The following is a 14,760-nucleotide window of genomic DNA, read 5'->3' on the forward strand; positions in this document are numbered from 1 at the left end:
AATCTCTTTTTTATACACTAATAAAAGTTATAATACATTACTTGATCAAAATGATACAAAGAACAAATAATAATCATAATAATAAAATTTTAACATAGATCTTGTATATTTTGAACTTCAATTATGTTGGATGGTGATAAAAAATAATTCATGACAATTACATTAAATTTTTATATTGTAGTAAATAAAAGTTATTTATACAATTATAGTGAAAAAATTACAGTATGATTGATAATGAGTTAGAAAATAAAAAATAATTAGATAAAATATATCAAAATAGTATTCTACATAATGAAAACAAACAAGAAATAAAAATATTAAAAAATTAACAAATGTTTACAAACAATTTGAGAGACTATTGAAAGAAATCGCACAAAGGAAAACAAATGTATAATTAAGGATATGATAAGTTGAAAAATATCTTAGAGAGATCTTCAACATATATACTCAATGGTTGAGAAATAACAAAAAATATTTTAGTGAAACAAAAGAGTTCTTCAAATGAAACAAAAACTAATAATAATAATAATAAGTAAATGTTTTTTTTTTCTATTACCTAGTAAACAAAAGGTTTGTACTATTAAATACTTAAATTGAGAGTATTAAACATTCTCATGTGAAAGAAAAATATACAGTAAATAAAAATATTAAAAAATAATAGAAATATTAAAATGTGACATAAAAAATTTTAATTGACATACATCTTTTAAATATAATTACATAAAGGATAAATATAAAAAATATAATTGAAATGCGAATGAGTTTCATGACAAACCAAATAATTAGAAGAAATAAAAAATAATATATATATGGTTATTTAATTAATTGAGAATATTTTAATAATTTAAACGGGGACGGGTATTATGGTGGGGATATGTATATCCTCATACCCATCCCCATATCCAACTAAAAAAGTCGGGAATTCCCCATACCCATACCTATACCCAGTCAATGCGGGATTCCCCGACAAAACGGAGACGGGTTCAGATAATACCTACGGGGACGAGTTTATTTGCCATCTCTATTCGAGATCGATATATTTGAAATTCGAGAAAAATAAAAGTAGCCCATTTAAATCTATATATATGAAGAGCTCCTTCATTCAACCTAAAGGGAGTTTAGATACTCAAAAGAAAATTATAATCTTTGACAAATCTCAAATCATGAGTTAATGTTAAAAATATTCTCAATCCAAAATTTTAGAATATTAGATGTTTAGATTATATATATATATATATATATAAAATTCACCTTGTACATCTTAATATCTTCACTATCTTCTCCGGTTATAATCTCGCAAACTCTTCTATTTTCTGAAGTGTTCTACCTACGAGAAAAAGAAAACACTGTTTCATTAACAATGTAATTGTGTCTAGGCAATAAAATTACGACACACATCACCCTGAAAGGGAAGGTTTAAACACAACAAACCACAAACGAAAATACTAAATTGAATAAAACAAGAATATATTTTGGGTTCCCTCAAGATTTATTAATATTATAGAGTTCTTTTTCCAAGATGTTGCAGAACTTATTCATGTGAGTTCTTTCAAGTGCTAATCCAACCTCAATTCCTCCTTTTTCGTCTCTGCAATCAGAAAGAGAAATGGATCCTGACGATTCAATATGCGCTGCTTCACATTTCTTAGGCTTTCCCCAACCAAAATCAGTCTGGTATACACCCAATTTTGGTGAACCTGCAATAACCAACACAGATTTACCTGGTTTTCCTAACTCTCTATAATCTGACATCAACGTTTCAGCATTTCTCAAAGGATCACTCTTCAAATATCTAATTTCCTTTCCAATAGCATTTGCCGCAGCAACGATCCCATCTTCTCCCACCAGCTCATTCCTCTTTATTGCCACAATGTAAGCGGTTAAACAATTTCCAAAGTACGTGGAAGGTAATGAAAATTCAGGACGATCGCGACAATCTGCTAGAAACACCAAGTGACAAAGTTCATCACACTCTTCTGAAAAACAAATGGCTCTTTTTTCTTCCGACCTAATCATGCAAACCCAAATTATAGAGCATGCTACAACAAAGGTTGATATGTGTAATAACCCCGAATCGTTGCTTGCACATTTAAGAGAGACCCATTTCTTTAGTTTCTCAACTTGTTCAAGACTGAGTACAAGAGTGAAGCGCAGCTTGTTAGTGGAAACATCTCGCACGAGCCCAGCGAACTCCATGCTTTTGGACTCAAAATGTTCAAGTTCTTGAAAGTAAATGAACTTAAGCCCTTTTGGGTCTTTAACTTTGTCTCTCTCGTGTGAAGGAAGAGACAAAGAGGCCTCAATGGAAGTGAACTCCCCTCTCGCATTGCAAAGAGAAGCCCAAAACTTGATGAAATGATGAAGTGATTTGCCATCCCCAGCAAGGTGGTTGAAGGTGAGACATATGCTGAAGCCAGAGTTTGGGAAAAGCGTGACCTGAATGGCCATGAGAGGCATCACACGTATGCCATCCTGCTCAACACGTGCGGAAGGCAAGGTAGGAACAAGAGGGTGCCAGTTTTGAACGTCTTGAGGAGAATCTGACGTGAGGAGATTGAAGTCTGCTGTGGACTCTGCAACGGTGAAGGAGAGAGAGTCGCCGTGAAGGTAACGAATGTGAGAGAGGTGGAGTTGTGGTGGAACGATGAGATTGGAGGCAAAAGGGAAGAAATGTTGGAGAGAGAGCGAAAGAGAGTGTTTGAGAATGGGAAGTGCTTCTTGGAGGAAGTGGTGAGTGGGGTGGGGAAACTCGTAGAAGAAGATGCGTTGGATGGAGTTGCAGAAGAACCATGGAATGTCAAAGAAAGTGAGGGGAAGAGTGGTTGAAGGAACAGAATTTGGTGGCGGAGAAACTTGACACTGCTCTATGATCTTCACTGAATCAAGTTCTCTCCGGTGAGCCATTTTCTCACAGAAGCTTCTTGTGAGAGAAAGCGAGAGAAAATTGATAATGGTTTGATAATTTCAGATCACGTGACACTGTGCGGTTGCACATGCTTTCGTGGAAGTTGATAACCCTTTTGTATTACGTGACGTGTGTGAGTAGTCTGTTAGACTATTATATTGTAAAATAATAACTAGCGTGGAACTTCAATGCAATTATAAATTATAATTGCAAATAGTGAAGATTGATATCGTCCCAGTATGTATATGGCCTTTCTTGCTTCCTATTTTAGAATTTCATTTTTAAATATAAAATATCGTTTGGTATATTATTTGATTTCACTGCAATGCTATATTGATCTTGTAGAATTCAATTTGGATTGATTTTATAGTTTGATAAACTTTTTGGAGAATATTTTTCGTAAGATATTGTTAAATGAGATTTACGCACTTTTTAGTTTTAGATAAAGATGCATTTTTTTTTTAATTTTAATATAAAGTATCACTTGTCTTTTCGAAATTTTAAGGACATATTTTTGTTGTTGTGATTTTAATAGATGATATTAATCATATTTATATCATTAATGAACACACATTCGCCTTTAACATTGTATTTTAAAATATTATATTAAAATTTAAGTAAAAAAGTTAAATGTATTTTTACATTTCGAAAATATTATTTTACAAACAAAATTAAAATATTATTTTTCTCAAAAACTAAATGTTTTTATATTTTCAATAAGGAAATTTATAATTTAGTAATAGTATATTTTTATGATTTTCTTAATGTGTAATACTTTATATTTCAATTTTTTATTGTACAAAATTATTCCATTTCTATATTTTAAACACTTTTTATTATATTTAAATCTTAGTCAATATGTTGTTTCTAAAAACAGTAAAATAGGTGAATCTAACGTAATTAGAATACGAGTGTTATTTATTAAAATATAATGTTTATTTAGAATCTAAATAAATGTTAATATCACTTAATTAAAGATATGAAAAAGTTAAGGTACTACTTGGTTGATGAGTGGAAAAAGTTAAAAAACGAATACATTTTTTTCAAGAAAAATGAAGTAAATGTATTTTTTTTTTCTCATAACTGCGACGATTCGATATATATATATATATATATATATATATATATATATATATATATATATATATTATTTTATTTTATTTTATACAATTTGTTATCTTTTCAGAAAATATCATTTTTCTTTGTTTGTATATTTTTTTTAAGATTTTGATTGATCTACTCATTTATTGGAGTGCATCATAGTAGTTTTGATAGAGAATACTACCATCCTAGTTGGTCAAAATCTTCATTATATTAAGTTCATCTTTTTCTCTTCTTTTTTAGTCATTTTTAAAAAATATGCATACATGTGATGTTATCTAATTGAATGAGACTCAAAAGGATTTAAGATGAACCTTTGTTTTTCTATGATCAAGAAATCAAATCATTTATTACGCTATCATCTTGTTAAATAAGTTGCACATGTAAATAATTAAATCTCACATGGTTTTTATGCATACTCTATGGCATCACAAATTTAGAAATGGAGTAAAAAAAAGTCAAAAATTAGAGATGGAGTTATGTATATTGTCTAATTAACTGATAAAAGTGTAGATTTTAAGACCGGACTATCACTTATTAGTATAAATTAAATTTATTTTTTTATTGTCTAACGTTTGTTGATGTAGCTGAAGTTAAATTTGGTTCATTCAAGACATGAAATTAAATTGTTATGAGTTATAAAATACTGCCAAAATTAGTAAATTCTAGAAAGAAGTATACTAGGAGCTGAATGCACCACTAGTTTTTACTTATACACCACCATTATGCATCTCCTTGACACTAAATTAAGAAAAAATAATAAATATAAAGACTAAACAGAGATTTTTCACATGACATTAGTCCCAACAATGTCATGTGACATTGTCACTACCATGTCACACTGTCTCTGTCACATGGCAGAACCTCTCATGACACATGACAAAATTTATTTTTTTAAAAAGAATTCCAAAAATAAAAGAAAATTGAGAAAAAAAAACACATAAATTAATGTTATTAGTACTATGCTAACACACTACAAGAAATATGGTTATTATCTATGTCAATATTTCGTAGGTAATGACCATTTTTCGTATATAATTTGAATTTAACTACGAATTATCTACGAAATAAATTTCGTAAGTAATACGTTGATAGGTAATTTTATCTACAAAAATCTCTTTCGTAAGTAATTTACCTACTAAATTAAGAAAAAATAAAAAATACAAGGACTAAATGGAGATTTTTCACATGACATTAATCCCAACAATGTCATGTGACATTGTCACTACCATGTCACATTGTCTCTGTCACATGGCAGAACCTCTCATGACACATGACAAAATTTATTTTTTTAAAAAGAATTAAAAAAATAAAAGAAAATTGAGAAAAAAAAACTATAAGTTAACACGTAACACATAAATTAATGTTATTAGTACTATGCTAACACGCTACAAGAAATATGGTTATTATCTATGTCAATATTTCGTAGGTAATGACCATTTTTCGTATATAATTTGAATTACCTACGAAATAAATTTCGTAAGTAATACGTTGATAGGTAATTTTATCTACAAAAATATCTTTCGTAAGTAATTTACCTACTGAATTAAGAAAAAATAATAAATACAAAGACTAAATGGAGATTTTTCACATGACATTAGTCCACCCAATGTCATGTGACATTGTCACTACCATGTCACAATGTCTCTGTCACATGGCAGAACCTCTCATGACACATGACAAAATTTATTTTTTTAAAAAGAATTAAAAAAAATATAAAAAAATTGAGAAAAAAACTATAAGTTAACACGTAACACATAAATTAATGTTATTAGTATTATGCTAACACACTACAAGAAATATGGTTATTATCTATGTCAATATTTCGTAGGTAATGACCATTTTTCGTATATAATTTGAATTTAGCTACAAATTACCTACGAAATAAATTTCGTAAGTAATACGTTGATAGGTAATTTTACCTACACAAATCTCTTTCATAAGTAATTTACCTACAATAATTATCTACGAAATTAGGGTGTCTCTAACTTACCTACGAAAAATTTTGTCGAAAAGTTTGTCATTCAATATTCGAGTTACCTACGAAATATTTCGTAGATAACTTATCTACGATACTTTTTGTAAGTAATTTACATACGAAATGTTTTATAGGGAAATTACCTACGAAATGTTTCATAGGTAAATTACCTACGAAATATTTCGTAGATAAGTTACCTATAAAATGTTTTGTAGATAAGTTACCTACAAATATTTGATAAGTAATTTACCTACGACGTATTCCGTAGATAACAGTAAATATAAAAAAATTAGAAAACCATACAGGTTACTTGAATCTTTGCAATATTATTAAATATTTTTAAAATAACCATTTGTATGTCATCATGACAAAATAATAATTATATATAAATATTTATATTCATTTTGTTATTTTTCAAACATTGATTGATGTCAGTTATATCACAGAGTAAACAATAACATTCACAATAATCACTCAAATAGGACATGCAATAACAACTAAATAACGCCTCCAAATATAACAACAAAATTTTACAAAGGTTCCAGCAACATTCATATCATTACATCAACTACACATTACCCTCTTGAGCATCATCCTAGTTTTGGTCCTCATTTTGTGGTTGTTCATTGACGTCTTGCGAAATAGTTTATACGACGAGATGGAGAAGAGGGAGAACAAGAGATACTAGGGATCCTAATTTTCTTTACAGACATTGATTCTCCTCCCTAGATTGATGAATCTCTTCTTCCCACCTTAGGATCTATTGTGATTCCACAAGTGTAGAAGTATATGTTGCTTGTGTGAAGGATTCCCCGCAAAGATTTATGTCTTTCACTTTTCCAACCTGTCGCAATCGAAACCGCGACAGGATAGTGAACCAAAATAAAAATTGAAAAAATAGAGTTTGGAGTCGTCACCATAGTTTATTCTGGAAAACTACGAAAAAACAAAATAAGACAAGGTCTACAATAACTAGATTTTTGGTCCGGGAATCAGTTACGCGTAGGGAAGGTGTTAGCAGTCTACCACGCTTGTCCTAAGACGACCTTTAATTAAATGTGAAAAACTTATGTGGTTTTTCAAAATATTTATTTACCCCAATAAAAATAACAAAATAATATAATAAAGAAACAAAAATATTTTTTTGGTTTTTTTAGTTCGACAAAGATTAATCATCGATCCTACGTATCTCCATTCACAATAGAGAATCAGGGTTACGTAATTCTTTATGAAAACCTATTTGAGAAAAGATTTTATTTTTATTTTTCATAATTTTGAAATTTTTTTTATGTTTTTTTGGTATTTTTAACAAATTGGAAATAGATGTCATGTGACGTGAACGGCCGGACAGACACATAAAGTAAACAAAGAAAATTATTTTTTATTTTTTGTTCTTTATATATATATATATATATATATATATATATATTAGAAAAAAGAAATTTGAAAATAGATGTCACGCGACGCGAGCGGCCAGACAAACACTAAAGAAATAGGAAAAAAATTTATGATTAAAAAAATATAATGAAAATTGGAAAAAAATTAATCAAAAGAAAAAAAAAACTAGCAGTGACATACCTTCAAAAGTTTTCAATATCTCTTCTTCTATATCAATCTCACCCTTTCATACTCTCATTCTCTCACTTTGTACATTACAACTACCTTTCGTCTTCTTTTTTTCTTGCCTACTTTTTAAAAATTTTTGTTTTTCTCCAAGAGAGGTAAAGATGAGCTGTGTCTATGTGGGTGGTAATGAGAAGGAAAGATGAAGTGTAGATAATATTCTTTTATCCTTTTTAATATGACAGACTATGTCTATATATCTACACATTGCAATATCAATATAATCTTAATCTTAATTGTAATGAACAATATAAGAAAGAGATTGGTCATGATAACAATACATTACGAGAATCAAATCACAACAAATCAAAGCACAATATTAATCATTATCAGTAATAAGTAATATTGATTCTAAAATCATTAGAAGAGATATTTCTTCTAATTATTAGAATCATATCACTATTTTCTTTATCAGGAACAAATTGGTAGAAAAGTAAAGGGTGAGGACGGAAATATGTTGAATTGGTGGGCTCACGAGGAAGAGTTTGATAAGTAGCAACAAATTGGCCTCTTCCTTTTTTTTTCATCTCTATTTTTTTTTGCTAAAATTAAAGTTTGAGAATTTTTGAAGAAAATTTTATTTCACCTTTTTTATTTACCACTAACTAAATTTTTATTTTTTATTTTGTTTTCGAAAATAAAATTATTCACCCAAACGAAATTGTTTGTTGACACAACCCCATGTACTCGTTCCTTAACATTTTTGCCACCAGTAACAACCAATCAACTTTTTTTCCTTAAGTTCTCCTCCTCAACAGGGTCTAATGGGGATATTTCTCCCCCTCCCCCCCCCCCATTACCAAAAACAACCTCAAATCTTGCTTAAGAAAATATAGTATGAAATTCTTCCTGTAATTCAAAAATATACATGTTATATAATGCCAATTGTTATATTTAAAAAGGAGGAAAAATATACAAAGTTAGAAAAATTACACGTCTCCTTAGATTTGTGATCTACAAAATCACCGGTAAAAGACCAAATTATATAGTATTTTAGAAAATATTAACTCAATTGAGACTAGTCAAAATATGATGACCCAATTAAAATTTTGGCTTAATACCTAATTTAATTCTCTAATTTTATTCAAATTTTCAAAAAGACCCATAATTTTTTATTTGTTCAATTTAGTCTTGTATTTTTATTTTAAATGTTCAATTTAATCATTTCTGTTAGATTGATGTTAACGTCATGTTCGTACAGTGTCACATGACAATGTTTGTTTTTTATTTAATTCTTTTATTTGTAATTTTGATTCAATGGGTCATTTTTTTAAATGAGATCAAATTAATAATTAAACATAATTAAAACTTATATAAACATGTTAAAATTTTTTTTTTAAATTTATATATCAAATTACTCCTCCTAGATATTCAAATTAAATTATTAAAAAACCCCATATTTAAACTTATAATTTTTTTAAAATATTAAAAATGTAAATTTTAAGTGACACTTGTAATTTTTAAATGTTGAATGTGACAAATATTTTTAATGTGACATGTGTCACTTTATATTTACATTTTTAATATTTTTAAAATATTATAAATTTAAATAAGAATTTTTTTAATATAAAAATATAAAAAAATAACTTGATTATTTAGTGGAGTAATTTGATATATATATTTTTTAAAATTAACATGTAAATATAGAAAAAGAGTTAAACCAGGTAAATCTGTGTGCGTTATTGCAAGTTCACCAAAATTTGGTTCGTACCAGACGGAGTTTGGTTGGGGAAAGCCTAAGAAATGCGAACTAGCACATATTGAATCATCAACATCCATTTCTCTTTTTGATTGCAAAGACGAAAAAGAAGGAATTGAGGGTGGATTGGCACTTGAAAGGATTCAGATGAATAACTTCACCAACATCTTACGACAACAACTCCATAATATTGATAAATTCTGAGTGAATAATTTCATGGGAAAAAAATTATAAAAGATTATATTTTCCTTTTCTTGTTTCTATACGTCAGTAGTTTCTTCTCTTTTGTTAGAGTAACTAGTATTTTGATCTGTGCAACGCACGGGTTAATTTTTAGATAAATAAATTTAGTTTTATATAGTAATTAGTAAAAGATAAATATTAATTTTTAAATAGAAATGATAAATATGATTTAAAATAAAAAATATCAATTTATCATATTTATAAATGAATGTAACAATTTTGAACATGATCGTGATAACACTAATTATAGTAATCTTTGTTTTGTTCAATATGAAGTTCAACTTTTTGAATATTTATGTATATGTTATGAATATCTATATAGAATTTCATTGTTCAAAAGGTTATTATAATCTTCAATATAAAACAGATGCAATATTATTAAATTTAAAATTGGATTCAAAAATAAAAGAATGTAATACAATAATTGAGAAATAATCAGAATGGTGAAAGATTAATTTGTATACCTATTATTAAATATTTTCAAATATATTTTTGTAAACCACATTTGTAGTTGTAGTGGTTACATCTCCATCTTCATCCTTAATTATTATTTTTAATCTTTTTTTTTTGTTTTCACTTTAGAAACTATTACATATAGTTGTTCATAAGTGAATATGGGATGAAAAAGATAAAATCTAACTTTAGAGAGAGCTTGTCCTTAACTTTTGTTTGTTGTCATGACAAAACATAGACATATAGAAAATGCTTCATTTGAAACTTGAAAGACACACTGGAATAAGAAGGAGGTCAAGTTCATTCTTGGCATGAATATTTTACATAAACATTTTTGTATGTTATTATTATTGTGGAGATAACATTATTTCCCAAAACTTACAATCTTGTACCATTACAAAGATCATTTGCTTGATTAATGTTTCTTAAAAGCATCATAAAACTTATATAATACAAAAGTTTTGTAATATGCTCGTACGACTTCTATTTTCGATTGGATTATTCCATGTTGAACTAATGTCAGTCTTGGATTCAAGATATTGTTTTTGGTGGTTTGGTTGATATAAGAATTCGACTTTTCACCGATTCTTTGTAGAAAATTCTGCGAGAAGAACATATGCATATTGCATTTTTTGAATAAACATTGAATTCACTGGCATTTGACATAGTACAGAAGTTTAAAATGTACTCACATGATTTATAGTCAATCACTTCACGGTAAGACTATGAAAAATTGTAACAATCACGAAAAATACCTCCATAGTGGTCCATTAATTATTTAATTTAAAATATTTAATTAACACAAACACAGAAACATGTAAACGAGTTTTAGTTAAATTGAAAAGTAACTCCAACAGAAATATGCTTCAAACATTACTAAATAAAACTTTAAATTTAAATTGTTTATATTTAAATCAAACAACGTTTATGTATTAACTTTAATTATTTTCATTATATTTTTTAAAAAAATTCTATAATTTACAATATCTATAGAAGATCATATAATGTTTAAATACCTTTTAAGATTAATCTTCTTTTTATTAACAAATGTTATAGCCTTAGATTTTCTACATCTTATAATCTTAAAAATAAGTTCTATCCCAAATCATACTCATGAAATCAATATTTTAATGTCCAATACATTACAATTTACTACTAATTACATATTTATCATAAATCAATTTATATTAAATAATAGGTTTAAATTCTCTGTTGATCTTATTTTTGTTTGAAAATCTCAATTAGGTCATCAGATTTTGATCTATCTCGATTGGGTTCTCATTTTTTAAAATATGATACAATTTGGTTATTTATGATAATACAGTCAATTCATAAACCACGTGTCAGCTCGAATTTTTTTATATTTTTTATTTTAAAAAAAATAAATAAATTTTTCCACATGTCAAATGAGAGTACCGTCACTTGGCAGATACAATATGACGTGGCAGTAGTAGTGCCACGTGGCGCTATTGGGACAAAATGTTATGTGAAAAATCTCAATTTAATTTCTATATTTGTTATTTTGTCTTAATTCGGTCTCAATTTTATTTTTAAACTGAAATAATTTCATCCCTCTCTAAATTGAGACAAAATTTAACTTTTATATAAATGTTGTAATGATATTTTTATTAAAGTTGATATTTTTATCAAATATTTTTAATAATACTAAATTTATTTAAATTTATATTTTACATTATTTTTTGTTTAAGTCTTGTTTTAAAATTTTACATATGAATTTAAAAAAATTATTATTTTTAACTAACTCTAACATTTTTATAGAAATTATTGATATAGATATGTTTGAAACAAAATTTAATTAAAGTTTAATATAAAATATAAATTTAAATTAACTTAATCTTGTTAAAAATATTTTAAAAAATATAAATTTTAATAAAAATATTACTATAATATTTATATTAAAGTTAAATTTTTGATCTCAAGTTGAAAAGAAATGAAATTGCTACCGTTTAAAAAAAACACTAAATTAAGAAAAAATAATAAAAATAGGATTAAATTGAAATCTTTTACATTACATTTATTTTAATAATGTTACGTGGTAAAATTACACACTATTTTTACACGTGACAAAATTAATTTAAAAAAAAAATTAATGAAAATAAAAAAACATTAAGTTGACACGTAAGATACGAACTGAATTCATTAAATAATTATATCACATTTTGAAAATAAGAATTCAATCGGTCAAAATCTCTGATTATCCAATTAAAATATTCGATAAAAACAAATAACAACGTAGAATAATCCTAAAAAATATTTTTTTTTTGTTAAATTATTTCTTAAATATAAAGGCCTATGCGTAGCCCATGTTGGAGACAAGTTTTGTACAAAATAAACCCAGTACAGGTGTACAGCAGCAGTACTTTACCACTTTACCAAACTTGTGGTCACTATTATCTATATCATAAATGCATGTCGAATCTCCTTATGTTATGTCGTGTCCGCACTTCAACGTCAAAATTTTTGTCAATTAAATTAGATGTAAATATGAGATAGTCGTAATTAATATACAAGGTATATATTTAATCACGTTTGATATAGAATAGCATATTTAACATATTAGGTAATTTAAGATTGAATATATATATATATATATATATATATTTATAAACGTAAGCATGTTATTGATTCAAATTTTTAAATAGAAAAGAAATATTAGAGCTCTTTAAAAAAAATGAAGTTAAGAAATTATTAAAATGTAAAAGGATGTAAAATTAAAAAGGAAGTCAAAAGTATTATTCTTCATCGTACATGTAGTCTATTAAATTTCATTTTTCTTCTTATCCCTTGTTTCTTGTATAAGCATGAATGTTTCAATGCAGGAGAACCACTTTACTATCAAACTTTCAACTATAAAAGCAAGCATGTTAGATTCCTGGTCTCTTACTAGCACCCAACACTATATGCTATACATGGATAACCAGATTAACCATCATAAATCAGTGAAGGTGATAGAAGAATGCCAAGTTGCTCCACCACCCTCCCTTCCCTCAACCACCCTTCCCCTCACTTTCTTCGACCTTCCATGGTTTTGTTGTCGTGTCCCTATTCAACGCATCTTCTTCTATGAGTTTCCCCATCCTACACACCACTTCCTCCAAACAACACTTCCCATTCTCAAACACTCTCTTTCCCTCTCTCTCCAACACTTCTTCCCCTTTGCCTCCAATCTCATTGTTCCACCACAACCCCATCTTTCTCACATTCGTTACCTTCATGGAGATTATCTCTCCTTCATCGTTGCAGAGTCCACTGCAGACTTCACTCTCCTTGCATCTCATTCTCCCCAAGATGTTCGAAACTGGCACCCTCTTATCCCCACATTGCCTCCTCCACATGTTAACAAAGATGGCACACGTGTGTTCCCTCTCATGACCATTCAAGTCACGGTTTTCCCAAACTCTGGCTTCACCATCTGTCTCACCTTCAACCATGTTGTCGGCGACGGCAAATCACTTCATCATTTCATCAAGTTTTGGGCCTCTCTTTGCAAAGCAAGAGGGGACTTGGATCCCTTTGAAACCACACTGTCTCTTCCTTCGCATGAGAGGACAAGACTTAAAGACCCTAAAGGGCTTAAGCTCCTTTACTCTCAAGCAATTGAAATCACGGAACCCAAAATAACCGAGTTTGTTGGGCTCCGGTTTCGTTTCAGTGTAGTATTGAGTCGTGAACTTATTGACAAATTGAAGAATTGGGTCTCTTTTAAATGCGGCACTCACGATTCCGGGGCACTACATATATCAACCTTTGTCATAACATGCTCCTTGATTTGGGTTTGCATGGTTGGATCCGAGGAGAGCGAACAATATTCTGATCAACTATGCTACTTGGTGTTTCCAGCAGATTCTCGTGATCGTCCTGAATTTTCGTTAACTTCAACGTACTTTGGGAATTGTCTGACTATTTGCATGGCGGCAATGAAGAGGAGTGAGATAGTGGGAGAAAATGGGATCGTTGCTGCTGCGAATGCTATTGAAAGGGAAATTAGAGATTTCAAGAGTGATGCTTTGAAAAAGGTTGAAAATTGGGTATCAGATTATCGAGAAAGAGTTAAACCAGGTAAATCTAGGTTGTTTATTGCAGGTTCACCAAAATTAGGTGTGTACCAGACTGATTTTGGTTGGGGAAAGCCTAAGAAGTGTGAAGCAGCGCATATTGAATCTTCAGCATCTATTTCTCTTTGTGATTGCAGAGACGAAAAAGAAGGAATTCAAGTTGGATTGGCACTTGAAAGGGTTCAGATGAATAAGTTCGTCAACATCTTAGAACAGAAACTCCATAATATTGATAAATTCTGAGTGAATCATTTCATGGGGAAAAAGCTTATATTTTCCATGTTCTGTTTCTGCATGAGTAGTTTCTTTTCTTTTATTAGAGTAATGTGCTTATAATTCTTGATAAGTTGAATGATGAATGAGTTAGTACTGTTCTTAAAAGAAGTTAAAACATATCTAGTTGCATTTGAGAGCTTAAATGGATGCTCCAAATTAAAAGTAAACGCATATATTTCATTTAAAAAATTAGGTGAAATGTGCATTTTCAGACGAAGTAGACACGGTTATTTCACCTATTTTTAATACAGCAATTTTTTAAATAAACAGCTTTTGAAACTCGTTTTATACTTCTACATTAGGCAAAAATACTGGTTTTAATTATTTTCTGTTTTTCTTCTACTTTTAACATTTTATGAAAGGAATTCACCCATAAAAACATAAGTTTTTTGTACACATAGTTTCA

The 14,760-nt window shown here is 28.5% G+C and overlaps 2 protein-coding genes across 3 annotated transcripts; one reads left to right on the forward strand and one right to left on the reverse strand.

Moving 5' to 3' along the window:
• Nucleotides 1-1,247: 1,247 nt before the first annotated feature.
• LOC114185861 (coumaroyl-CoA:anthocyanidin 3-O-glucoside-6''-O-coumaroyltransferase 1-like) lies at nt 1,248-3,013 on the reverse strand. Of its 2 annotated transcripts, XM_028073802.1 has the most exons (2): nt 1,567-3,013; nt 1,248-1,327 (listed from the first exon to the last, which is right to left on the reverse strand). In XM_028073802.1, the coding sequence occupies exons 1-2, from the start codon at nt 2,902-2,904 to the stop codon at nt 1,307-1,309; spliced, it is 1,359 nt and encodes a 452-aa protein (XP_027929603.1). In that variant the 5' UTR covers nt 2,905-3,013; the 3' UTR covers nt 1,248-1,306. The 2 variants fall into 2 exon arrangements, with proteins under 2 accessions (XP_027929603.1, XP_027929602.1); XM_028073801.1 differs by lacking the exon at nt 1,248-1,327 and having other exon boundaries at nt 1,334-3,013.
• Nucleotides 3,014-12,932: 9,919 nt separating this feature from the next.
• LOC114184722 (coumaroyl-CoA:anthocyanidin 3-O-glucoside-6''-O-coumaroyltransferase 1-like) lies at nt 12,933-14,321 on the forward strand. The gene has a single exon (XM_028072032.1). It carries the CDS (start codon nt 12,933-12,935, stop codon nt 14,319-14,321), a length of 1,389 nt encoding a protein of 462 aa, XP_027927833.1.
• The last annotated feature ends 439 nt before the right edge of the window (nt 14,322-14,760 follow it).

Source organism: Vigna unguiculata, chromosome 5, assembly GCF_004118075.2.
Source record: "Vigna unguiculata cultivar IT97K-499-35 chromosome 5, ASM411807v1, whole genome shotgun sequence".
Taxonomy (NCBI): domain Eukaryota; kingdom Viridiplantae; phylum Streptophyta; class Magnoliopsida; order Fabales; family Fabaceae; genus Vigna; species Vigna unguiculata.

Excerpts from the sequence above, each read along its gene's own strand:
- LOC114185861 (XM_028073801.1), bottom strand. The coding sequence starts at position 2,904 with ATGGCTCACCGGAGAGAACTTGATTCAGTGAAGATCATAGAGCAGTGT.
- LOC114184722 (XM_028072032.1), top strand. The coding sequence starts at position 12,933 with ATGGATAACCAGATTAACCATCATAAATCAGTGAAGGTGATAGAAGAA.